Raw genomic sequence first — 27,053 nt, forward strand, 5'->3', positions numbered from 1 at the left:
CGGAACAGGTGGTACTGGACTGGTGACACACACTTCAGGGCGAGTGCGAGGAGCAGGCACAGGACGTACCGGACTGGGAAGGCGCACTGGAGGCATAGTGCGTGGAGCCGGCGCAGGTGGTACCGGACTGGTGACACACACTTCAGGGTGAGTGCGAGGAGCAGGCACAGGACGTACAGGGCTGGGGAGGCGTACTGGAGACCTGGTGCGTGGAGCCGGCACAGATTTTACCAGACTGATAGCACGCTCCTCAGGACGAGTATGGAGAGCTGACTCAGGTGGCATCAAACTGATCACACGCTCCTTAGGGCAAATGTCGTGCCTCATACACCAACACAACAACTCTCTCATTTCTCTCTCCTCCAATTTCTCCATCAACTCGTTGACGGTCTCTGACTCTCTCCATTCACTTTCCTCCAATTTCTCCCTCTTCTCCCAGACTGGCTCTGGTTCACTCCTCGGCTCCGACAACCACCCCGTGTGCCCACCCCCACATTTTTGGGGGGGATGTCCTTTGGGCTTCCATTGTGGCCGCGAACCCCGGCGCCGTCGCCGTCCTCCCTTCTCTCCTTGCATCTGCCGCCAAGGAAGGCGATCCTGTCCTGCCAGGATTTCCTCCCAAGTCCAGGATCCCTTCCCATCCAATATCTCCTCCTGGGCACGCTGCTTGGTCCTGTTGTGTTGGGATCTTCTGTCACGATCGTCATAATAACATTCGGGCCAAGGCGCAGCGTGATATGGGTTCCACATCTTTTATTTGTGAAACGCACAACAAAACAATAAAGAATAAACGAAACGTGACGTTCTGGAGTGCTCACAGGCAACTACACATAAACAAGATCCCACCAAACACAGTGGGGAAATGGCTGCCTAAATATGATCCCCAATCAGAGACAACGATAAACAGCTGCTTCTGATTGGAAACCATATCAGGCCTACATAGAAATAAAACAACCTAGATTACCCACCCTAGTCACACCCGACCTAACCAAAATAGAGAATTAAAAGGCTCTCTATGGTCAGGGCGTGACACATACATACACACACACCCATATACAGTTGAAGTCGGAAGTTTACATACACCTTAGCCAAAAACAAAAATTCCTGACATTTAATCCTAGTATAAACTCCCTGTCTTAGGTCAGTTAGGATAACCAATTTATTTTAAGAATGAGAAATGTCAGAATAATAATAGAGAGAATGATTTATTTTCAGCTTTTATTTCATTCATCACTTTCCCAGTGGGTCAGAAGTTTACATACACTCAATTAGTATTTGGTAGCATTGCCTTTACATTGTTTAACTTGGGTCAAACGTTTCAGGTAGCCTTCCACAAGCTTTCCATAATACGTTGGGTGAATTTTGACCCATTCCTCCTGACAGAGCTGGTGTAACAGAGTCAGGTTTGTAGGCCTCCTTGCTCGCACACGCTTTTTCAGTTCTGCCCACACATTTTCTATACGATTGAGGTCAGCGCTTTATGATGGCCACTCCAATACTTTGACTTTGTTCTCCTTAAGCCATTTTTCCACAACTTTGGAAGTATGCTTGGGGTCATTGTCCATTTGAAAGACCCATTTGTGACCAACCTTTAACTTCTTGTCTGAAATCTTGAGATGTTGCTTCAATATATCCACATAATTGTCCTACCTCATGATGTCATCTATTTTGTGAAGTGCACCAGTCCCTCCTGCAGCAAAGCACCCCCACAACATGATGCTGCCATCCCCGTGCTTCAAGGTTGGGATGGTGTTCTTCAGCTTGCAAGCCTCCCCCTTTTTCCTCCAAACATAACGATGGTCATTATGGCCAAACAGTTCTATTTTTGTTTCATCAGACCAGAGGGCATTTTTCCAAAAAGTACAATCTTCGACCTCATGTGCAGTTGCAAACCGCGGTCTGGCTTTTTTACGGTGGTTTGGAGCAGTGGCTTCTTCCTTGCTGAGCAGCCTTTTAGGTTATGCCTATATAGGACTCGTTTTACTGTGGATATAGACACTTTTGTATCTGTTTCCTCCATCTTCACAAGGTCCTTTGCTGTTGTTCTGGGATTGATTTGCGCTTTCGCACCAAAGTATGTTCATCTCTAGGAGACAGAACGCGTCTCCTTCCTGAGCTGTATGACGTCTGCGTGATCCCATGGTGTTTATACTTGCCTACTAATGTTTGTACAGATGAACGTGGTACCTTCAGGCGTTTGGAAATTGCTCCCAAGGCTGAACCAGACTTGTGGAGGTCTACAATTTTCTTTCTGAGGTCTTGGCTGATTTCTTTTGATTTTCCCATGATGTCAAGGAAAGAGGCACTGAGTTTGAAGGTAGGCCTTGAAATACATCCACAGGTACACCTCCAATTGACTCAAATTATGTCAATTCGCCTATCAGAAGCTTCCAAAGCCATGACATAATTTTCTGGAATTTTCAAAGCTGTTTAAATGCACAGTCAACTTAGTGTATATAAACTTCTGACCCACTGGAATTGTGATACAGTGAATTATAAGTGAAATAATCTGTCTGTAAACAATTGTTGGAAAAATTACTTATGTTATGCACAAAGTAGATGTCCTAAGCTACTTGCCAAAACTATAGTTTGTTAACTTCTTATGGCTGCAGGGCAGTATTGAGTAGCTTGGATGAAAGGTGCCCAGAGGGGCCCAGAGTAAACGGCCTGCTCCTCAGTCTCAGTTGCTAATATATGCATATTATTATTAGTATTGGATAGAAAACACTCTGAAGTTTCTAAAACGGTTTGAATGATGTCTGTGAGTATAACAGAACTCATATGGCAGGCAAAAACCTGAGAAGAAATCCAAACAGGAAGTGTGAAATCTGAGGTTGGTCGATGTTCAACCCAGCCCCTATTGAATACACAGTGGGATATGGGTTATGTTGCACTTCCTAAGGCTTCCACTAGATGTCAACCGTCTTTAGAAACTTGTTTGAGGATTCTACTGTGAAGTGGGGGCTCATAAGGTTTGTTTGAGCCAGGTGTCTGGCAGATTGCCACAGGCTCTGAGGCACGGTCACGAGAGAGTTAGCTCTTGTTCCATTGCTTTTCTACAGACATAGGAATTCTCCGGTTGGTACATTATTGACGTTTTATGTTAAAAACATCCTAAAGATTGATTCCATACATCATTTGACATGTTTCTACGGACAGTAACGGAACTTTTTGACATTTCATCTGCAACTAGGGACCGCGCTTCATGATTTTGGATTTGTTTACCAAACGTGCTAACAAAAGTAGCTCTTTGGACATAAATGATGGACATTATCGAACTAAATCAAACATTTAATGTGGAACTGGGATTCCTGGGAGTGCATTCTGATGAAGATCATCAAAGGTAAGTGAATATTTATAATGCTATTTCTGACTTCTGTTGACTACCCAATATGGCAGATATCTTTTTGGCTGCTTTATTGTCTGAAAGCTGTACTCAGATTATTGCATGGTTTGCTTTTTCCGTAAAGTTTATCTGACACAGCGGTTGCATTAAGGAGACGTGTATCTATATTTCCATGTTAACAATTGTGTTTTCATCGACATTTATAATCAGTATTTCTGTAAAATGATGTAGCTCTCTGCGATATCACCGGATGTTTTTGGAACTAGTTAACATAACGCGCCAATGTATACTGAGATTGTTTTATATAAATATGCACTTTATCGAACAAAACATATATGTATTGTGTAACATGAAGTCCTATGAGTGTCATCTGATGAAGATCATCAAAGGTTAGTGATTCATTTTATCTCTATTTGTGCTTTTTGTGACTCCTCTCTTTGGCTGGAAAAATTGCAGAATTTTTCTGTGACTTGGCGGTGACCTAACATAATCGTTTGTGGTGCTTTTGCTGTAAAGCCTATTGGAAATCGGACACTTTGGTGGGATTAACAACAAGATTACCTTTAAAATGGTATAAAATACATGTATGTTTGAGGCATTTTAATTAGGAGATTTCTGTTGTTTGAATTTGGAGCCCTGCACTTTCACTGGCTGTTGTCATATCGATCCCGTTAACGGGATTGCAGCCATCAGAAGTTTAAGGGACATCGGCAGTTGTGAGGAGGAGGGTTATTCTCCAGGTCTTTAACCGTTTTCCAGAACTTCTTGGGGTTATACCCACAGAGAGAGAACTGCTCCTTAAAGTAACTAACTTTGGCCTTCCGGATATCTTGAGTGCACTTATTTCTCATTTGCCTGAGTATGCGTGTGCCGAGCCATTCGCCAAATGCAATTCTTGAGGTGGAGAAACTCTGCAAGATCATGGTCGAACCAGGGGATCAACCTGTTTTTATTCTCGTGTTCTTGTATACTCACAGACATCATTCAAACAGTTTTAGAAACTTCAGAGTGTTTTCTATCCAATATGAATAATAATATGCAGTTTACTATGGGCACCTCTGTGCACCTTTCATCCAAGCTACTTAATACTGCCCCTGCAGCCATAAGAAGTTAATGTTGATGATGTGGTTGTTACAGACAGGAAGCACATGGATGAGCTCTTTAATCACCACCTCATTAAGTCAGGATTCAAATTTGACTCAGCCATGCCTCCTTGCCCGTCCAACATTTCCTCATCTCCTATCCCTTCTAATGCAACTATCCCTCATGCTTCTCCCTCTTTTTCCCCTGCCCCGCTAGAAAGTTCCTCCCTGCAGGCAGTCACTGAGTCCGAGGTGCTAAAGGAGCTCCTGAAACTTGACCCCAAAAAAACATCTGGGTCAGATGGTTTAGACCCTTTCTTCTTTAAGGTTGCTGCCCCTATCATCGCCAAGCCTATCTCTGACCTTTTTAACATGTCTCTCCTTTCTGGGGAAGTTCCCATTGCTTGGAAGGCAGCCATGGTTCATCCTTTATTTAAAGGGGGAGATCAAGCTAATCCTAACTGTTATAGGCCTATTTCTATTTTGCCCTGTTTATCAAAAGTGTTGGAAAAACTTGCTTTCTTGGTGGCTTTCTTGATGTCTATAGTATTCTCTTTGGTATGCAATCTGGTTTCCGCTCAGGTTATGGATGTGTCACTGCAACCTTAAAGGTCCTCAATGATGTCACCATTGCCCTTGATTCTAAGCAATGTTGTGCTGCTATTTTTATTGACTTGGCCAAAGCTTTTGATACGGTAGACCATTCCATTCTTGTGGGCCGGCTAAGGAGTATTGGTGTCTCTGAGGGGTCTTTGGCCTGGTTTGCTAACTACCTCTCTCAAAGAGTGCAGTGTATAAAGTCAGAAAATCTGATGTCTCAGCCACTGCCTGTCACTAAAGGAGTACTCCAAGGGTCAATCCTAGGCCCCACGCTTTTCTCAATTTACATCAGCAACATAGCTCAGGCAGTAGGAAGCTCTCTCATAAATGTATATGCAGATGATACAGTCTTATACTCAGCTGGCCCCTCCCGGATTTTGTGTTAAATGCTCTACAACAAAGCTTTCTTCACCCTTAACCTTGTTCTGAACATCTCCAAAACAAAGGTCATGTGGTTTGGTAAGAAGAATGCCCCTTTCCCCACAGGTGTGATTACTACTTCTGAGGGTTTAGAGCTTGAGGTAGTCACCTCATACAAGTACTTCGGAGTATGGCTAGATGGTACACTGTCCTTCTCTCAGCACATATCGAAGCTGCAGGCTAAAGCTAAATCTAGACTTGGTTTCCTCTATCGTAATTGCTCCTCTTTCACCCCAGCTACCAAACTAACCCTGATTCAGATGACCATCCTACCCTTGCTAGATTACGGAGACAACATTTATAGATCATCAGGTAAGGGTGCTCTCGAACGGCGAGGATGTTCTTTACCATTCGGCCATCAGATTTGCCACTAATGCTCCTTATAGGACACATCACTGCATTCTATACTCCTCTGTAAACTGGTCATCTCTGTATACCCGTTGCAAGACCCAGTGGTTGATGCTTATTTATAAAACCCTCTTAGGCCTCACTCCCCCCTATCTGAGATATGCACTGCAGCCCTCATCCTCCACATTCAACACATGTTCTACCAGTCCCATTCTGTTAAAGCTCCCCAAAGCACACACATCCCTGGGTCGCTCCTCTTTTCAGTTCGCTGCAGCTAGCGACTAGAACGAGCTGCAACAAATACTCAAACTGGACAGTTTTATCTCAATCTCTTCATTCAAAGACTCAATTATGCGTGATGTATTGTTGACTCTACCTTCTTGCTCTTTGTGCTGTTGTCTGTGCCCAATAATGTTTATACCATGTTTTGTGCTGCTACCATGTTGTGTTGCTACCATGCTGTGTTGTCATGTGTTGCTGCCTTGCTATGTTGTTGTCTTAGGTCTCTCTTTATGTAGTGTTGTCTCTCTTGTCGTGATGTGTGTTTTGTCCTATATTTATTTTTTTCATTTTTAATCCCAGCCCCCATCCCCGCAGGAGGCCTTTTGCCTTTTGGTAGGCCGTCATTGTAAATAAGAATTTGTTCTTAACTGACTTGCCTAGTTAAATAAAATAAAACATTTGAACAACCAGTTAATCCAATAAAATGACCCTTTGAATGTGATATTACAGTGCATAACACTGTTTTGACATTAGGCAATACACTTGCACTACTCATTAGCATTGACTGAACATCACATTTCCATAATTTCTATCCCATGTCTGATCAAAGGTGTGATCATTGAAGACATCTTTCATAATCATTGATACAAAAAATAAATGTTTAATTACAACATACTGTAGGTATACTGTAATCAAATAAAACTAAATGAAAGAAACAATGTTTAGCAGGCACTAGTTTGCATTAAACCTGTCTTGAGCATTTGGCCATAGGTCCTCATCGACATCGCAGTAAATGTGCCCATTGTTCATGTACTTAGGGAAAAAAAAATTTGGCATGGCGAACCCAAGCCTGACACACGTCTGGAACGATGACATTGCATGTCTCATCCATGGCCTGAATGAAGGTGGTACTCTCATGGGTATAGCAATGATACATCTTTCACCTGTACTGTACTCGTCATGTATTGTATTTTACAGTATTGTATTGTAGTGGTCCTGTACGTGACTCAGTTTGTATGGCACTAGAAACACCAGAGTTGTGGGTTCGATTCCCACTGGGGTCACATACGAAAATGTGCACACTCATTGTTGTCACTTTGGATAAAAGTGTTTGCTATGTAAATGGAATATATTGTATTATGGTATTACAGTAATTTATTGGCCAATGCAATTTTAGTAAAGCAGTGTAAACCCCACCAACTTCATTTTGGATACATGTTTACTGTACAGGGGATGCATTTGTTACATACAGTACATCTCTGATCTTGTCAACATCAGATAACATTTACTGTAAAGTAAAATCATAATAGTCATCATCATAATAGTACATTACAGTATACACTGAGTATACAAAACATTAAGAACACCTGCTCTTTCCATGACATAGACTGACCAGGTGAATCCAGGTGAAAGCTATGATCCCTTATTGATGTCACTTGTTAAATCCACTTCAATCATTGTAAATGAAGGGGAGGAGACAGATTAAAGAAGGAATTTCAAGCCTTGAGACAATTGAGACATGGATTGTGTATGAGTGGGTGAATTGGCAAGACAAAATATTTTAAGTGCCTTTGAATGGGGTATGGTAGTAGGTGCCAGGCACACCAGTTTGAGTGTGTCAAGAAATGCAACGCTGCTGGGTTTTTCATACTAACAGTTTCCCGTTAGTATGAAATCTTAATCAAAATGTATCAAGAATGGTCCACCACCCAAAGAACAGCCAGCCAACTTGAAACAACTGTGGGAAACATTGGAGTCAACATGGGCCAGTATCCCTGTGGAACGCTTTCGACACCTTCCATGCCCCGCCGAATTGAGGCTGTTCTGAGGTCAAAACATGATATTAAGAAGGTGTTCCTGATGTCTTGTACACTCTGTGTAAATCATACTTTATATGTTTCTAGTTTACAGACATACATTTTCATTATGTAGTTCTCAAAATCTGTAGTAGACAAACCGGTTTACCATCTATAGGTTTACCAAACGGTTTAGCGATGATCAATTAAGAGCAGTCAGATTAAAAAATAGTAAATGTATTTTAACAAATGAGAAGAGAACCATATTAAAAGTTTTGTGAGCATTGCATTGTGAAAGGCAATTACTTTATAAGAACATGAACATATAAGAACATTGCAATGAAACACTGATTCAGTTTGGTGAAGAATGTACTGTATGATTGTGTGTGTTGTACTTAGTGAATAAAAAATGTGCTTAGAGTTTTGCAACAAATATCCTTATGATGATCTGTTTTGAGTTTTGCACTATGAGTTGTGAAAATACTGGTGAAAATCGCACCAAAGCGATAAAAAAATGTTACCCTAACAGCTGACAAAACCCCCTACACCTGTCCTCCTCTCCCAAGTAAAGGCGCAACAGTGGTTCTTTAAAGCCAGAGATAATATATCTTTAATGACCTACTGTACTGTCACCGTAAGAACATTAGTCACAGGAAGCCATTTCTAAGGAGGGCATCTTTGTGTCAAATGATCAGCTGAATGTCAGAAGTCACTATAATAGGAAGGAACAACCGCGCGTCTGTTTGTGTGCGTGCGTGCGTATATATGTGTAGGATATTACACTGTGCAGTATGCGATATGCTGACTCAACAGAATCCCATCACAGCAGAAGCAAAAGCTCATTTATTTCCAATCAAACAGAGCGTTACATTACTATTCTGGCACCAGGCCTCCAGGGGAATAATAGATGTATCTGACAGCGTTAGTATTCATCATATGAACTACCTAACAGAAATTACAGTGTGTTCATCATACAAACTAACAGCAATACACAATTCACTGAATGAGAATATTCTGTACTGTATCTTGGAATAATCTATTTACTCAGTTTTGTAAGATCTCTTTCATTTATCCTCATTTCTATATTGACATTCAAAACTATTGCTAGAAACCTTGTGGTGAATATAAAGTCTATAAAACAAAGAGTAACGTTAGAATTCGGGAGGTATACTGTAGCTATATCTTTCTACGAACTCTGCAGGATGGATGGTGTGGCCATGGAAACAGAAGCATAATGTTCATGGAAAGCTTGGAGCCAATAAGGACCTTAGAAAGCCATCACTCTGAGAGCCATGTGATGTAAGGGATGGGGTGACGTTCTCACCACTAGCCCAACCTGCTAATGCATCTGTCCTAAGACGGTGTCTATCTCTGTCTGAAAGCTCTCTGACCAGGCTGTGGGTAATAAAATACGCAGGAATACACCTATCTGAATGACTGGGGAAGATTACAACCATGGATAGTCTTAACCACACCATAGTGCAATCTGTTATACCCTATAGTACGATTCAGGAGACATTCCCCTGCATAACAAGGGGGCATATTTACAAAGAGTCTCAGAGTAGGAGTGCTGATCTAAAATCAGTTTTGCCTTTTAGAACATAATACATAAGATTATATAGACAGGGAGGACCTGATCCTAGATCAGCACTCCTACTCTGAGATGCTTTTGAATACATGCCCAGGTCTCCCTCTCTCGTGGTCACAACATAGTCTTGTTATACAGGGGAACATCTCCTGAATCTGCATAATAATGTTGATTTCAGCATATGCATTTCTCTCTGTTATTTGCAGAGAGGGCTGCTAGCTGTCTAAATCGCCGTGTCTCCAGCCAGCCCAACCACTCACTGGATCCCTATGATCACTCGGCTACGCATGCCTCTCCCTAATATCAATATGCCTCTTCCATTGCTGTTCTGGTTAGTGATTATTGTCTTATTTCACTGTAGATCCTCTAACCCTGCTCAATATGCCTTAACCAACCATTTAGTTCCACCTCCCTCATATGCAGTGACATCACCTGGTTTAAACGTCTCTAGAGACAATATCTCTCTCATCATTACTCCAATGTAATCATATCCTACCATACCTTTGTCTGTATATTATGTTTGAATCTATTTTATCGCGCCCAGAAACCTGCACTTTTTACTCTCTGTTCCGAACGCACTAGACGACCAGTTCTGATAGCCTTTAGCCGTACCCTTATCCTACTCCTCCTCTGTTCCTCTGGTGATCTAGAGGTTAATCCAGGCCCTGCAGTGCCTAGCTCCACTCCTACTCCCCAGGTGCTCTCATTTGTTGATTTCTGTAACCGTAAAGTCTTGGTTTCATGCATGTTAACATTAGAAGCCTCCTCCCTAAGTTTGTTTTATTCACTGCTTTAGCACACTCTGCCAACCCGGATGTCCTAGCCATGTCTGAATCCTGGCTACCAAAAACCCTGACATTTCCATCCCTAACTATAACATTTTCCGACAAAATATAACTGCTAAAGGGGGCGCTGTTGCAATCTACAGCAAAGATAGCCTGCAGAGTTCTGTCTTACTATCCAGGTCTGTACCCAAACAATTTGAACCTCTACTTTTAAAAATACACCTTTCCAGAAACAAGTCTCTCAATGTTGCCGCTTGCTATAGACCACCCTCTGCCCCCAGCTGTGCCCTGGACACCATATGTGAATTGATTGCTCCCCATCTATCTTCAGAGCTCGTGCTGCTAGGTGACCTAAACTGGGACATGCTTAACCCCCGGCCATCCTACAATCTAAGCTTGATGCCCTCAACCTCACACAAATTATCAATGAAACCAAATCCGTAAACACGGGCACCCTCATAGATATCGTCCTAACCAACTTGCCCTCCAAATACTCATTGACTGTTTTCGAACAAGATCTCAGCGATCACTGCCTCATTGCCTGCATCCGTAATGGGTCTGCGGTCAAACGACCACCCCTCATCACTGTCAAACGCTCCCTTAAACACTTCAGCGAGCAGGCCTTTCTAATCGACCTGGCCCGGGTATCCTGGAAGGATATTGACCTCATCCCGTCAGTAGAGGATACCTGGTTATTCTTTAAAAGTGCCTTCCTCACCATCTTAAATAAGCATGCACCATTCAAATAATGTAGAACCAGGAACAGATATAGCCCTTGGTTCTCTCCAGACCTGACAGCCCTTGACTAGCACAAAAACATCCTGTGGCGTTCTGCATTAGCATCGAATAGCCCCCATGATATGCAACTTTTCAGGGAAGTTAGGAACCAATACACACTGGCAGTTAGGAAAGCTATGGCTAGCTTTTTCCAACAGAAATTTGCATCCTGTAGCACAAACTCAAAAAAGTTCTGGGACACTGTAAAGTCCATGGAGAATAAGAGCACCTCCTCCTAGCTGCCCACTGCACTGAGGAAACACTGTCACCACCGATAAATCCACTATAATTGAGAATTTCAATAAGCATTTTTCAATGGTTGGCCATGCTTTCCACCTGGCACCCCCCACAGCAACTCGCACAAGCCTCCCCCATTTCTCCTTCACCCAAATCCAGATAGCTGATGTTCTGTGAAGAGCTGCAAAATCTGGACCCCTACAAATCAGCCAGGCTAGACAATCTGGACCCTCTCTTTCTAAAATGATCTGCCGAAATTGTTGCAACCCCTATTACTAGCCTGTTCAACCTCTCTTTCATATCGTCTAAGATTCCCAAAGATTGGAAAGCTGCCGCGGTCATCCCCCTCTTTAAAGGGGGAGACACTCTAGACCCAAGCTGCTACTGACCTATATCAACCTACCCTGCCTTTCTAAGGCCTTCGAAAGCCACGTTAACAAACAGATTATCGACCATTTTGAATCCCACCGTACCTTCTCTGCTATGCAATCTGGTTTCAGAGCTGGTCATGGGGGCACCTCAGCCACGCTCAAGGTCCTAAACGATATCATAACCGCCATCGATAAGAGACACTAATGTGCAGCTGTATTCATCGACCTGGCCAAGGCTTTCGACTCTGTCAATCACCACATTCTTATCGGCAGACTCAACAGCCTTGGTTTCTCAAATGATTGCCTCGCCTGGTTCACCAACTACTTCTCTGATAGAGCTCAGTGTGTCAAATCTGAGGGCCTGTTGTCCGGACCTCTGGCATTCTCTATGGGGGTGCCACAGGGTTCAATTCTCAGGCCGACTTTCTTCTCTGTATACATCAATGATGTCGCTCTTGCTGCTGGTGATTCTCTGATCCACCTCTACGCAGACGACACCATTCTGTATGCTTCTGGCCCTTCTTTGGACACTTTGTTAACTAACCTCCAGACGAGCTTCAATGCCATACAACTCTCCTTCCATGGCCTCCAACTGCTCTTAAATGCAAGTAAAACAAAATGCATGCTCTTCAACGGATCGCTGCCCGCACCTGCCCGCCCGTCCAGCATCACTACTCTGGACGGCTCTGACTTAGAATACGTGGACAACTACAAATACCTAGGTACTTGTACCTAGGTACCCGTACCTCCCGGGTGGCGCAGTGGTCTAGGGCTCTCTGGGTTCGCGCCCAGGCTGGGCTGGGTTCGCGCCCAGGCTCTGTCGCAGCCGGCCGCAACTGGGAGGTCCGTGGGGCGACGCACAATTGGCATAGCGTCGTCCGGGTTAGGGAGGGTTTGGCCGGTAGGGATATCCTTGTCTCAGTATGTAAGAATGTAATAAAATGTATGCACTCTACTGTAAGTCGCTCTGGATAAGAGCGTCTGCTAAATGACTAAAATGTAATGTAAATGTAGGTGTCTGGTTAGACTGTAAACTCTCCTTCCAGACTCACATTAAGCATCTCCAATCCAAAATTAAATCTAGAATCGGCTTCCTATTTTGCAACAAAGCATCCTTCACTCATGCTGCCAAACATACCCTCGTAAAACTGACCATCCTACTGATCCTCGACTTCGGCGATGTCGTTTACAAAATAGCCTCCAACACTGTACTCAACAAATTGGATGCAGTCTATCACAGTGCCATCCGTTTTGTCATCAGAACCCCATATACTACCCACCACTGCGACCTGTACGCTCTGGTTACCTGCCCATCGCTTCATACTTGTCGCCAAACCCACTGGCTCCAGGTCATCTACAAGTCTCTGCTAGGTAAAGCCCCGCCTTATCTCAGCTCACTGGTCACCATTACAGCACCCACCCGTAGCACGCTCTCCAGCAGGTATATCTCACTGGTCACCCCCAAAGCAAATTCTTCCTTTGGCCGCCTTTCCTTCCAGTTCTCTGCCCCCAATGACTAGAACGAACTGCAAAAATCACTGAAGCTGGAGACTCATATCTCCCTCACTAGCTTTTAAGCACAAGCTGTCAGAGGTCACAGGTCACTGCACCTGTACATAGCCAATTTTTAAATAGCCTATCCAACTACCTCATCCCCATACTGTATTTATTTATTTATCTTGCTCCTTTGTACCCCAGTATCTCTACTTGCACATTCATCTTCTGCACATCTACCATTCCAGTGTTTAATTGCTATATTGTAATTACTTTGCCACCATGGCCTATTTATTGCCTTACTTCCCTTATCCTACCTCATTTGCACACACTGTATATAGACTTTTTCTACTGTATTATTGACTGTATGTTTGTTTATTCCATGTGCAAATGTGTTGTTGTATGTGTCGAACTGCTTTGCTTTATCTTGGCCAGATCGCAGTTGTAAATGAGAACTTGTTCTCAACTAGCCTACCTGGTTAAATAAAGGTGAAATACATTTAAAAATAAATAAAAGTATGGTTCAGTTTGGCTGCATGTTGTTGGACAGGAAAAAACATTCATGCAAGCTCATTGGCTCATAGCGGCCATATTGTTTGAGCTACAGTCCTGCATTCAAAAACATGGGTACATAGATGTTATGTACCAAGTTTGGTACTGCTCAGTTAAGCGGTTCTGGAGAAGAAGACGTTTAAAGTAGTCAACATCAATACAAATGGTCCAAAATACATCAATCGCATATTGCATGATCTGTTTGATGTTGAGATCTGATATTTGGCAAGCATGGTAAAATGACATTTGTCCTGATGGTGGCACAGTGGGCCCACAGCTTGAACCCCAGCATTGCTGCTTGCAGCTTTAATAATCCATTTGGTATTCTTCTATAACTCTTCATTATTCAAACTCACGGTTTTAATCTCACACATACTGTACAAACACATATACAAATACACGTGCCACCTTGATACACAGTATAAATCTTTGCAAAGACGATAATGCAACGACCATACAGCCACACAACTCTATCTACTAACACATTATACAACAACCAAATATTAAGGTATACAGTTGGTTTTGCCTCTATAATGTACATTTTCATTCACTACACTATAAAGAGTGTAAAATGAGGATTCCAGTACTCACCAGACGATTCCCTGAGCTCCAGAACCGATGGGTTTTAGATTCTGGTAACGTTTGAGAACTGTGAAGGTGGAATCTCCTACTTCCACACTGTAGAACTGGTTGTCCACTTTGCATTTGCTCATGTTGTAATGCTTGCCAATGTATGACACATCCAATTGTTTAGCAAAACCCTGCAGTAAAACAAACAAACAAAGGTCAGTGATGTCCCTTTCACCTCTCTGACTGGCTCTACCGCCAGTTGAATTATTACATTTAAGTAATTTGTTCGTCCATTTGTTTGTGCGTTTATTCGTTCATTCAAATCAAATCAAATGTTATTATTATTATATGCGCCGAATACAACACAGTGAAATGCTTACTTACGAGCCCCTAACCGACAGTGCAGTTTCAAAAAATACAACAACTACACTCTATATACAAAAGTAAATTTGTGGATTCGGCTATTTCAGCCACACCCATTGCTGACAGGTGTAAAAAAAATCGAGCACACAGCCATGCAATCTCCATAGACAAACATTGGCCTTACTGACGAGCTCAGTGACTTTTAATGTGGATGCCACCTTTCCAACAAGTCAGTTCATCAAATTTCTGCCCTGCTAGAGCTACCCCAGTCAACTGTAAGTGATGTTATTGTGCTGTTTTGCTCAGCCGCAAAGTGGTAGGCCGCCCGCACAAGCTCACCGAACGTGACCGCAGTGTGCTGCATGTAAAAATCGTCTGTCCTCGGTTGCAACATTCACAACCGAGTTCCAAACTGCCTCTGGAAGCAGCGTCAGCACAATAACTGTTTGTCAGGAGCTTCATGGAATGGGTTTCCATGTCCGAGTAGTCGCACACAAGCCTAAGATCACCATGTGCAATGCCATGCGTCGGCTGGAGTGGTATAAAGCTCGCCACCATTGGACTCTGGAGCAGTGGAAACGCGTTCTCTGGAGTGATGAATCACGCTTCACCATCTGACAGTCCGACGGATGAATCTGGGATTGGCGGATACAAGAACACTATCTGCCCAAATGCATAGTGCCAACTATAAAGTTTGATGGAGGAGGAATAATGGTCTGGGGCTGTTTTTCATGGTGCAGGCTAAGCCCTTTAGCTCCAGTGAAGGGAAATCTTAACGCTACAGCATACAATGACATTCTAGACAATTATGTGCTTCCAACTTTGTGGCAACAGTTTAGGTAAGGCCCCCGTGCACAAAGCGAGGTCCATACAGAAATGGTTTGTCTCGAACGGTGTGGAAGAACTTGACTGGCCTGCACAGAGCCCTGACCTCAACCCCATTGAACATCTTTGGGATGAATTGGAATGCCGACTGCGAGCCAGGCCTAAGCGCCCAACATCAGTGCCCGACCTCACTAATGCTCTTGTGGCTTAATGGAAGCAAGTCCCTGCAGCAGCGTAGCAACATCTAGTGGAAAGCCTACGCAGAAGAGTGGAGGCTGTTATAGCAACAAATGGGGAGCAACTCCATATTAATGCCCGTGATTTTGGAATGAGATGTTGGACGAGCAGGTGTCCACATACTTTTGGTCAAGTAATGTATATATTTTTTATTAATATCATGATGACTACAACATGTCTGCAACATAAAGGCATATATTATATATTCAGACTGCATAATACAAACAAATCAATCAAGCGCCTTCAAAAAGTATTCACACACCTTTACTTTTTTCCCCATTTTGTGATTTTACAGCCTGAATTTACAAAATGTTTACTGGCCTACACACAATACCCCAAAATGTCAAAGCGGAAATATGTTTTTCGACATTTTTACAAATACATTAAAAATAAAAGCTGAACTGTATTGAGTCAATAAGTATTCAACCACTTTGTTAAAGCAAGTCTAAATAAGTGAGATGTTTACATACACCTTAGCCAAATACATTTAAACTCAGTTTTTCACAATTCCTGACATTCCATCCTAGTAAAAATCCCTGTCTTAGGTGTTATGATCACCAATTTATTTTAAGAATGTGGAATGTCAGAATAATAGTAGAGAGAATGATTTATTTCAGCTTTTATTTCTTTCATCACATTCCCAGTGGGTCAGAAGTTTACATACACTCAATTAGTATTTGGTAGCATTGCCTTTAATTAGTTTAACTTGGGTCAAACATTTCGGGTAGCCTTCCACAAGCTTCCCACAATACGTTGGATGAATTTTGGCCCATTCCTCCTGACAGAGCTGGTGTAACTGAGTCAGGTTTGTAGGCCTCCTTGCTTGCACACGCTTTTTAAGTTCTGCCCACATTTTCTATAGGATTGAGGTCATGGCTTTGTGATGGCCACTCCAATACCTTGACTTGTTTTCCTTAAGCCATTTTTCCACAACTTTGGAAGTATGCTTGTGGTCATTGTCCATTTGGAAGACCCATTTGCACCCAAGCTTTAACTTCCTTACTGATGTCTTGAGATGTCAATATATCCACATAATTGTCTTTCCTCATGATGCCATCTATTTTGTGAAGTGCACCAGTCCCTCCTGCAGCAAAGCACCCCCACAACATGATGCTGCCACCCCCGTGCTTCACGGTTGGGATGGTGTTCTTCGGCTTGCAAGCCTCCCCCTTTTTCCTCCAAACATAACGATGGTCATTATGGCCAAACAGTTATATTTTGGTTTCATCAGACCAGAGGATATTTCTCCAAAAAGCACGATCTTTGACCTCATGTGCAGTTGCAAACCGTGGTCTGGCTTCTAACTTTTTTTTTTAAACTTTTTATCCTGAATACAAAGTGTTATGTTTTGGGCAAATCCAATACAACACATCACCGCGTACCACTCTCCATATTTTCAAGCATAAGGTGGTTGCATCATGTTATGTGTATGCCTGTAATTGTCAAGGACTGGGGAGTTTTTCAGGATAAAAAAAATACTAAAAATGGAGCACAGACAAAATCATAGAGAAAAACATGTTTCAGTCTGCTTTCCACCAGACACTGGAAGATGCCGAGTTACAGTTTTGAAAATCTATGGCAAGACCTGAAAATGGTTGTCTAGCAATGATCAACAACCAATTTGACAGAGCTTGAAGATTTTTTAAGAATCATGTGCAAATATTGTACAATCCAGGTGTGCAAAGCTCTTAGGCATTTACCCAGAAAGACTCACAGCTGTTATCGCTGCCAAAGGCAATTCTAACATGTAGTGACTCAGGGTTGTGATTACTTATGTAAAGATATTAGATATTTCTGTATTTCATTTTAAATACATTTGCAAACTTTTCTAAAAACATGTTTTCACTTTGTCAGTACGTGGTATTGTGTGTAGATGGGTGAGATTTTTTTAAATTTAATCCATTTTGAATTCAGGCTGTTACACAACAAAATATGGAACAAGTCAAGGGGTATGAATATTTTCTGAAGGCACTGTACAACTGACTGCTGTTGTTGGCATGTCTAATTTCCTGAATTTATATTAAGACATTCTTATTCCCTCCATTTCCTCAATCCTTTGATTTCTGTATGAACGTTCCCAGACAACCATAAAAACAAAACATACAGTACAGTATTCTGTGGACAAAGGACTTGCATGAGAGTGGGCGTATCATCATACATAACTAGCAGGGAGACATAACCAGCAGGCAGCATAAACCGGACAGGATAGGGATGCAACATGGTGCTGTGGGTATGTCAACAGTGTAGGTCTGCATTACTCCATGTGATCCCAGTGGCCGGTGTAGTCCAGCCGCTGACCCGGCACACACATATGTCAGAGTCGGCATGGGTTTGAATACGGCCCAATACCCTTTGACTCATGTTCCTCCTATCTCCTCTGTCTTTCCAACATTTTACTATCTCTTCAATAAAGTAACAAAATTACAAAAGGAGTGGGACTGCTCCACTCCATAAAAAATCCATGTGATCCCTGCAAGAATTGAACCCACGGCCTTGGTATTGCCAGCGCAACGCTCTCACCAACTGAGCCACATAGGACCCACTCATGACTCTGTGTGCATATCAGTACATGTCCAGTCCAGTCTAGTAATTGATTGTCCAAAGATGCGTACATAATCCAACTATATTCCAAGACAAATCACGTCCGCATAATTCTGGATAAGAGAGCTGTGAACTTGCACTACAGAGATACTGTATATAGTGCTTTAATTATATTTCTATGCACAGCACACTGTGGGCCCTAGTCAGAAGTAGTGCACTACATAGGAGATAGGGTGGCACTTGGGTCACAAGCAATATCTAAAGAGAACTAGACCAAGGGAAGAAAATCTACAGTCAGTCCATTAAATCCATTTCTATCCAGAGACCTGCTTTTCATCCTAGAGCCGACAAACAATTAAACTGACAAGGCTAATTTGATCGTAATTAATAAAGATTTTATATAATTGCAATATTTTATTGGAGTTAGTGGGGGGCTCTAGACAGCTTTTATTAACTACAGGTTACATCCCAGAGAGGTATCCATCCATTCATCGTTGACTATGCTGCAAATGATCAAATTATCTATATTTTCTATATATTTTACACAGTTGGACGCCATTTATGATATGATGCCAGTGGTTAGAATCGCAACAAATAACAAATAATCAACCCCAATCAGTTTCAGTCTAACATAAGAATCTTCCATTGGTTCATTATCACCACTAGCACCAGTAGTGTAACATTGTCCCATACTGTATGTGATGTAGCTAACTGTTGGATGACATGACAACTATAATGATAACAATCTATTACAGGGCTTCCCAAACTATTTTGGCTCACAACCTCATTTGATATTTGAAAAATCTCACGACCCCAACCATGTGAAAAAAAGTATATAATTAACAGCCAATGTTAACTTTTTTATTTGGGGCTATGGCAGTCAATTAAAAAACATTCTAACAGTATTTCTGATGATCTTCTCAACTCACCATCACATACTTTTAATGTGGGGCTATGACAGTCAATTGCAAATTAGTGTGACATAAGGTATTTTATCTCACCACCACTAATGAGATGCGTGTGCTAGATGCATGTCGCGTCAGAGCTTCTCAAAGTCAGGGGGCGTGGTCAACAGTGTGCACCTCATCTCTGCTGTCATATCCAACCTGGATCGATATTTGGCTTTAATGCAGATGAGAGCACTGATGGAACTTTCAAGACAAATGGGAAATCTGAAAAAGAGGTCAAATCATGACGTCAGTGATCTTCAGGTCAGAAAGTCGTTCCAGAGTTGGAATTCCAAGATGGAAGTCTATTCAAAACAAATTTTTCCAGTCAGAGCTAGATTTCCCAGTTGTCTTGAATTCACTGATGTCTGAAGTTGGAGATTTCCGAGTTCCCAGTTATTTTGAAAGCGGCATTAATGCTCAGAGGGAGACGGCAGGGTATTTATTCCCTTTGAGTCAGGAACCAAACTTCCCCCGTAGAGACCCGTGAATGCATTCGGTCACATGACAGCTCGATCAGCTGTCCGATTTCACTTACCAGCATGTTACCTGAGCCAGGATCACAGTCAAACGGATTGAGAAGTAGGTCCCAAAGTGCTCTTCCAAGCGTTGGCGGTGAGCAGGCATCACTCGTGTGGGACACTTACTGATGCTGTTTTCTGTTAGAATCTTGCACAGCCGAGGGAAGTTGGCATGTTTCGCTTTGAAAGACTCTCTCTCCAATAATAATAATTTCCTCTGAATCCACTGATTCGGTCACTCATCTGTAGAATGTTTTTTCCCCTGCATGCTTGCGTTCAGTTCATTCAGTTTCTCAAATATATCTGTTACATAGGCAAGGAGAAATATTTTTTTTTCATTACACAGAACGTCAACCATGTTTATTATTTATTGTTTTGCATCCGTTGTGAATGACAACAGGTCTTCTCTCAATGCGAAAAATCTTTCCAACACTCCCCCTTGATAACCACCAAGGTGTGAAATAAAACGTTGTCAAGCTCTGATCAATATCTTCACAAAGTTCTGCGAATAGGCGGGCGCGCAGTGGATGTGCTTTACAATCAAAGTTACCTGCTGCAGTATATCTCAGAGTTCGGTGCTCAGCTCTTTCATACATATGGCAGAGGGAGACACATTCATGACTAGAGTGCAGAGGCCTGCCCGCCCTCCCGCCATAGATGGAGCCCCATCTGTGCAAAAGCCCACCATTCGATCCCATGGAATTTTTTGGCAATATAGCCACACAGCACACTGAAAATCCCCTGTGCCGTTGCATGCACGGGAATCGTGAGACAGAACAATATGTCGTTGTGAATAGCATTCCCGACTTAAAGTATAGCGAATATAAGTCAATGCATGGGCATCTCGGCCCTCACAGCTAACGTCCATTTGGGGAGTTTTTGAGTTGTTCAGTCAGAGTTTCCTCTTGATTGCTAGCAATAGCATACATTCTTTGTTTAATAGTGTTATCTGACAAAGGTATTGATCTGAGTTTCTGTGCATCTACTTCCCCACACATTGTTTCACCACATCAATTGCAGACTGGCAGTCGGGAACACCGGTACATTTCCCGGTGGCCTGAGGGTCGCTTTGGCCTGCCGTGAATAGTCAACTTGACCAGCGATAATATAGCAAGCAGGAATGAGTTGACGGAGAATCCACGCATCAGTCGCGACTCTCACTCTCTCGCTGCAGTGTCCCAGCACGAGGGTGCGCGTGACAAAAATGACATCAGGTCTCTCCGCGACGCACATAGCAACCGTCTACCTGCTTCTCTACCGATAACATTTTAGACAAGTCGCACAGCGAAATGGACGGTCAGAAAAAGAAAGGTGGAGCAGAGAGGGAGAGAATAAAAAAGAGAAAGGTCCTTGCCACGACGCAGCTAAATGTTGCAAAATAAGCGCCATGTTCGCCAGTAAGGGACCAGGTCAGTCAAAAACACTAGCTAAAACACACACACAACACCCAGCATGGCTAGCTAAGTAGCCTAGCTAATAATAGTGACACAACGGCCGGTAGGCTAAACAGTTTGCACGTCATATGTCTTCGTGGAGGAATTATATCATAGCAATGAGTGCAACATAGCGATCAACTAGTAACAAATAGTAAACCTAGACTATGGACTTGCCAGCATTCGGTCATGACTCATGCCACATAAGCTAGGGAAAGTGCATATACACTGTACAGCGAAACAGGCTACAGTAACGTATCCATAATACATCCATGAACATAACACAGTAGCCTGTGTGACACAGCACAAGCAATGACAAAGATAATTAGCACCATTAGTACCAGCATTACAAGTTACTACAATAATATACAGCTCTGGGAAAAATGAAGAGACTACTCCAAATTAAGAGACCACTCTTAATTTTTCCCAGAGCTGTATTAATGTAGCCTACTGATACACTAATGATAGTGAATATGATAATAGAGTATTTTCTTTGCAAAGGTGGAGAAGGAAGGAGCAGCAGCACTAGAACTTCAGGTGCTCGTGCAGAACTGGAGATGGTGGTCAGTTCAGAGTCAGACTCTGAACTGGAACCTCCAGGTAAAACCTAAACATGTAAGGCTATAATTTTAGATTAATATGTGCTATATTTATGAGATTATCAGTAGGACTGTAATCGGGGGGCATACAATCGATGACTGCACAAGTAATACAGTTTAAGTTTAGGTTATTTACAATGTTAATCTCATTCTGCAGAGCAACCAGATGTGCAGAGAGAAAGAAAGAGAGAGAGAGAGGTTCAGAGCCCAGTACAGGGAAAATAGAAAGGGAGAGCAAAAGCACTGTTAATCCATTTTATTATTTTGCCAGTCCTCAGTCCAAGGATTTTTACTTATTTTTTCAGTACCACCCAAAACAAACCCCTCAATGTGTCATTCCCAATGTATTCCACTCCAAAGACGGCACAAACAGAAAATGGCTGACATACAATGAAGTAACTCACTTCTGCTCAGTATGTCTTGCATTTGCAAAACCTTCAGCCAGTGGTAGTGCATTTGTCAAAGGAGGCATGCAAGCCTGGAAACATGCCCATCAGAGAGTACAGGAACATGAGAGAAGCAAGACCCATAGAGAAAGTGCAGAAGACTTTTTTCACAGAGCCAGCAAGCAGACATCTGTACCTTTCTGAGTGATAAGCAAATGTCAGTTCAACAAGACCAGGTCAGAAAGAGGAGGCAGGTCATGGAACGTGTGATTGATGTAGTTAAAGTTATTGGTAAATGTGGGCTTAGCTACACGGGCACGAAGCTGCATATAACTTGGAAAATATGGCCGTCAATCATGGCAAGTTTCTTGAGCTTATATTGTTGTTAAGCAAAATCAGAATCATTAGAATGTTGATTCAGCAGACAATTGCTGTTGAAGTGAGAAAGGCAGGGATGTTCTCAATACAAATGGACAAAACACAGGATTTAACATCCAAAGACCAGTGTGCAGTAGTTCTGCGATATGTCACTGATGTTGTCCACGAGAGACTGATTGCGGTCATTGACTGTGAGTCATCGACTGAACAGTACTTAGTGGACCTTGTGAAACAGACCCTTGAGAAGATGGACATAGATATCAAACAGTGTGTTGGTAATGCAACAGACAGAGCAGATAATATGCAGGGACAACACAGGGGCTTCTCTGCATTGCTCACAGTAGAGTCTCCTAACCAAGTACACATATGGTGTCACTCACATGTCCTCAACCTTGTGCTAACTGACACCACTGGGGTTGTTGTGGCAAGTGAATCCCTTTTCTCACTACTGAATGACATTGCAGTGTTTGTTCGAGATTCCGACAAGCGCATGAAGCTATGGGAGGAAACCAGTGAGGACAGGAGACACAGACGGCTTGACGTAATTGGTGAAACACACTGGTGAGCCAAAGACGAGGCCTTGAGGAAAGTATTTGGAAGCTTTGCAAAGTCTGACCGTGCACTTTACACAGATGTGGTCATCACTATGGAAAGAATTGAAAAGGATGTGACCATAAAACCTGCCTTCCGAAGCAAGGCCCAAGGGTACAATGATGCTCTCCTAAAGTATGAAACCATACTTACAGCTGGATATTTGAGCAGACCTCTCTCTAAATACTTGCAAACAAGTGGCATGGATATCGTAACAGCACAGCACTTGGTGACCGGAACAGAGGATAACCTGAGAAAGTGTGCCCAAGACTTTGAGGGTGTGAAGAAGGCAGCAGACAACTTTGTTGAGTGGGCCAATGGCATTCTGGAGGAGTAGCAGGACTGTGATGCCAAAGCTCAGACTGCTCTCCCAGAGAAGAGAACAAGAAAAAGAAGAGAAAATCAGGTGAGTTGGCAGGAGACGAGCCCATTGCTAATGCAGACATGTATTACAAAATCAAGATCCACATGTGGTACTGGACACTGTTATTGAAAGTATTCACCGCCTTTATGCAGCAAATACAGTGCTGTGAGACAGCCATGAAGGAGCTCAGCAAATGCTTACTGGAATTTGATGAACATGCCACTGTTGAGGCATTGCAAGCTGAACTGATCAGCCTTGCACAACAGTGGGAAAGACTGAAACAGTCAGCATTGGAGGAGTACAACACCAGTGCCGCCACCACCAGTGATGAATCAGCAGAAGGCTTTGAGGATCTTGATGAAAGTGTGGAGTTGGTGAGCAGAAGTTGTTCAACATGTAAAAACTGCCCGATATGCTGCTATCTTCTCCTGTCTCAGTACAATCTGCTCACGGATGCGTATCATATCATTGGTTTGGGCTACAAGTTCCTCCTCACCCTATCCATCACTCAGGTGGCTAGTGAGAGGACCGCAGTTATGTAGCCAACCCTAAAATTCATGAAGAACCGCCTAAGAACCTCCCTCACTCAAGAGAACCTTGAAGCGTTCCTTTTGTTGGCAACAGAGAAGGATGTTCTTATGGGACTTGACAAAGATGACATTGACAAGATGGCAGAGAGCAGTGAGTTACTTCGCCGCCTACTGGTTTACTAGTGGTAATTACTTACTAGTTACTCTGAAGTAGCTATGCTATGACTTCCTTAACAGGCTGACATGGGGTGAAAGAAAATTTGCTGTTGAGTTAAAGCTTTTGTACAGAGGCATGTTTTTTGGACTTTCATATTATACTTGCAGTTATGTAGCCTATGTTCAATTTCATTGACTCAGTGTATAGATGTGTTTATTTTTGTGCTGTTTGCTTTATGGACACCAGTGAGTGAACATTGTAATCTACATTGTTTTGTAGAGGAGTGCTTTTTCGACTTTTGTATTATACTTACTTACATTGTTGTAGCTTATGTTCAAGTTCAGTGAATGTGTGTGTGTGTGTGACGTTTTTTGATACTTTTGATATCCTTGATGCTTGAATATAAAGATAATCATTTGAACATTTGAGCTAACTCTGTATATCTCCTTCTCTTTTTAAAAAGTGTAGGCTAATAGTTTTGTGTGTCTAGCCTTGTATATTTGTATGTGCTATGATTGGTATATTCCTAGTGAGTTTTTGAGGGTGCACCCATAGCCATAGCATACCTTGAAAACTCAGTGTTCAGATAGGCTACTTGTTGGTCAGTCCCAAATGTTTGTATTTTGTAATGTGCATAACTTTCTTCCCAGATGAACATAGTGGCCAAATGTATAACTAGTTTAATACCCGTTACATCAACAAATAGGGTTAGCCTACAAAATTAGCGGTCTGGTGGTTTGCGTGAACAGGATGGCCTGGGATTAAGTCAAATTCCCGGCCTGAATTATTATTTCAGTCCGCCCCTGGCGGCCGGTAATGTCAAAGTCTCTGCAATAGTGCGTGGTTTCATAGCATAGCGGGCCTAGCCATGTGTGGCCTTTTCCCATGATCTAAGGGCGCTCTCTGATTTAATTTCTCTTTAAGATTTGAATAATTCTCATTTACATTTTTAAGGCTAACCACATTAGAATGATTTTTAGATACAAAGACGATATTATAATATATATATTTTTTTGTATGTATATTTTTTCTTCAGGATTTTGGAAATTCTCCCGGGACCCCATTTTCACAATAGATGGCCCAACATGGGGTCGTGACCCCTGGTTTGGGAATCGCTGATTTATTAATACTAACGCTAACAAAAAGTAGTTAGCTACAGCACATACAGTATAGGACAAGGCTACAGTACCTGTTGGGTCATCATATGAGACACAAACACACCATTGATTTGGATAGATGGTACACTTGCCACAAAGCCTGTTATAACATGGGTGGCCCCGTAGAAGGCTTTCACCACCACCATTTTAAGGCAGACCTAGTCCCTCAATAGTGCTGACCCTCTTTCCAGCTCTATGAAACAGACATAACACTAATGATGAGGAAATGGAAGTGAATGAATACTGTACCTTATTTTACCTGTAAGGAACACACACCTGACAAAAGGCTATTTTCACATCTAGGACTGGTTCACCGCAGTAATAGAAGAAATGCCTGCTCATAAATACCTGCAATACACAAACAGAGGAGAGAGGAGAGGTTAGAGATTAGAGGTTCATTCATTTATTAATCCTTGTTTTACCAGTTAGGTTGCCTGAGAACACATTCTCTACAGCAACAACCTGTGGAAGGTAGAGGAGAGTGGGGGTCTTTCTAGACTCTGGCAGTGTAGCCTGGTCTCTGATCTGTGTGTACGGTAGCCAACTTGTATGGTTGTTTGGGATGACAATGACTATAGTAGTTGTCAAGACACTGGGTGAAAAGGGATATCTTTACATGACACGTTTTTTATATTCTAGAGAATACAGACCATTTTCAATGCATAATTTGAGTTTTGTGGATATGCACCATATCCTATATCTGAATCCAGATGTGTCTTTTAGACATACAGTACCAGTCAAAAGTTTGGACACACCTACTCATTCAAGGGTTTTTCTTTATTTTCACTATTTTCTACATTGTAGAATAATAGTGAAGACATCAAAACTATGAAATAACACATATGGAATCATGTAGTATGTTGCATTTATATTTATGTACAGTAAAGATAAAAAGACAAATTATGTTACAACTTCCTCCAGTTTCCTCTTACTAATAGTGAGCGTGCAACTTTCAAACAATGTCCCCCACTCTTCCTTAACAGCGAATCAAGGAAATTCTGATGAGCACGACAACATTTTGGGATATTTTTCAACAAAAGTAAAGGACAGTAATGTTTACGAGTAAAACAGGAAGCCCAGGTTTCAATAGGCAACAAGATATTCATGTGTCATGAAAGGAGTGTGGACATATGGCCTGGCGAAGCGGTTTTTAGGGGCTGATAATTATGAGTTTTTCACTCTGCTGGTCTCGGCAAGAAATTACGAGTCCTCCTTGTCCGAGACCGAGTAAAAAAAAAATCAGACACTGAGACAAAACCTAGGGACTCAATATGTGGTGTTGAGACTGGATTCAGGACTGAGACCGGTCTCAAGTCCTGCAACACTGCAAAGAAGCACACATAAAAAATGAAAGTAAATTGCAGCAGAAGCAGACATATAAAAAGAATGAATACAACAGGCTGAAACCCTGGCAATTTGACTCATGTGTACACTCACAATGGCTGCCTGGTATTATGATGCAATAATTTCCCTGGTAATGTAGAATGTTCATTCAAATTGTTAACTGATGTGGCTCATGCAACGGAATGTATTTTTAGTAAGGTCAGTTGAGTTGAATCAACAAATCACAGCACATATTGATAAGTACACTTGCTTTTACTTCCTGCTTTTACTTCCTGCTTTGCTCTTATGGATACTCTCGCAATGGCCGCCAGTGTGCAACCTTTAATGCAGACAAACTTAAATCCGTTTTACCTCATTTCTACCAGCATATCACATGTGCAACCAGAGGAAAAAAACTTTAGACCAGCTTAACTCCATGCACAAAGACATATAATTCTATCCTCCTGATTCCTGCTTACAAACAAAAACTAAAGCAGGAAGTACCAGTGACTC

General features: G+C 42.2%; 1 protein-coding gene across 6 annotated transcripts in view; it reads right to left on the reverse strand.

Moving 5' to 3' along the window:
* Positions 1–25,559, reverse strand: part of LOC120025947 (mitogen-activated protein kinase 10) — a 72,039-nt gene extending 46,480 nt beyond the window's left edge. For 4 of the 6 annotated variants that reach the window (XM_038970697.1, XM_038970695.1, XM_038970694.1 and 1 more), the window contains exon 1: positions 14,210–14,331. In XM_038970697.1, the coding sequence (XP_038826625.1) occupies positions 14,210–14,331 (122 nt within the window). Of the gene's footprint in view, positions 1–14,209; positions 14,380–25,493 lie in introns of those variants that run through there. The other 2 variants (XM_038970693.1, XM_038970692.1) reach the window with 1 other exon arrangement.
* Between the last annotated feature and the right edge of the window lie 1,494 nt (positions 25,560–27,053).

Source organism: Salvelinus namaycush, chromosome 31 (assembly GCF_016432855.1).
Source record: "Salvelinus namaycush isolate Seneca chromosome 31, SaNama_1.0, whole genome shotgun sequence".
Lineage (NCBI taxonomy): Eukaryota > Metazoa > Chordata > Actinopteri > Salmoniformes > Salmonidae > Salvelinus > Salvelinus namaycush.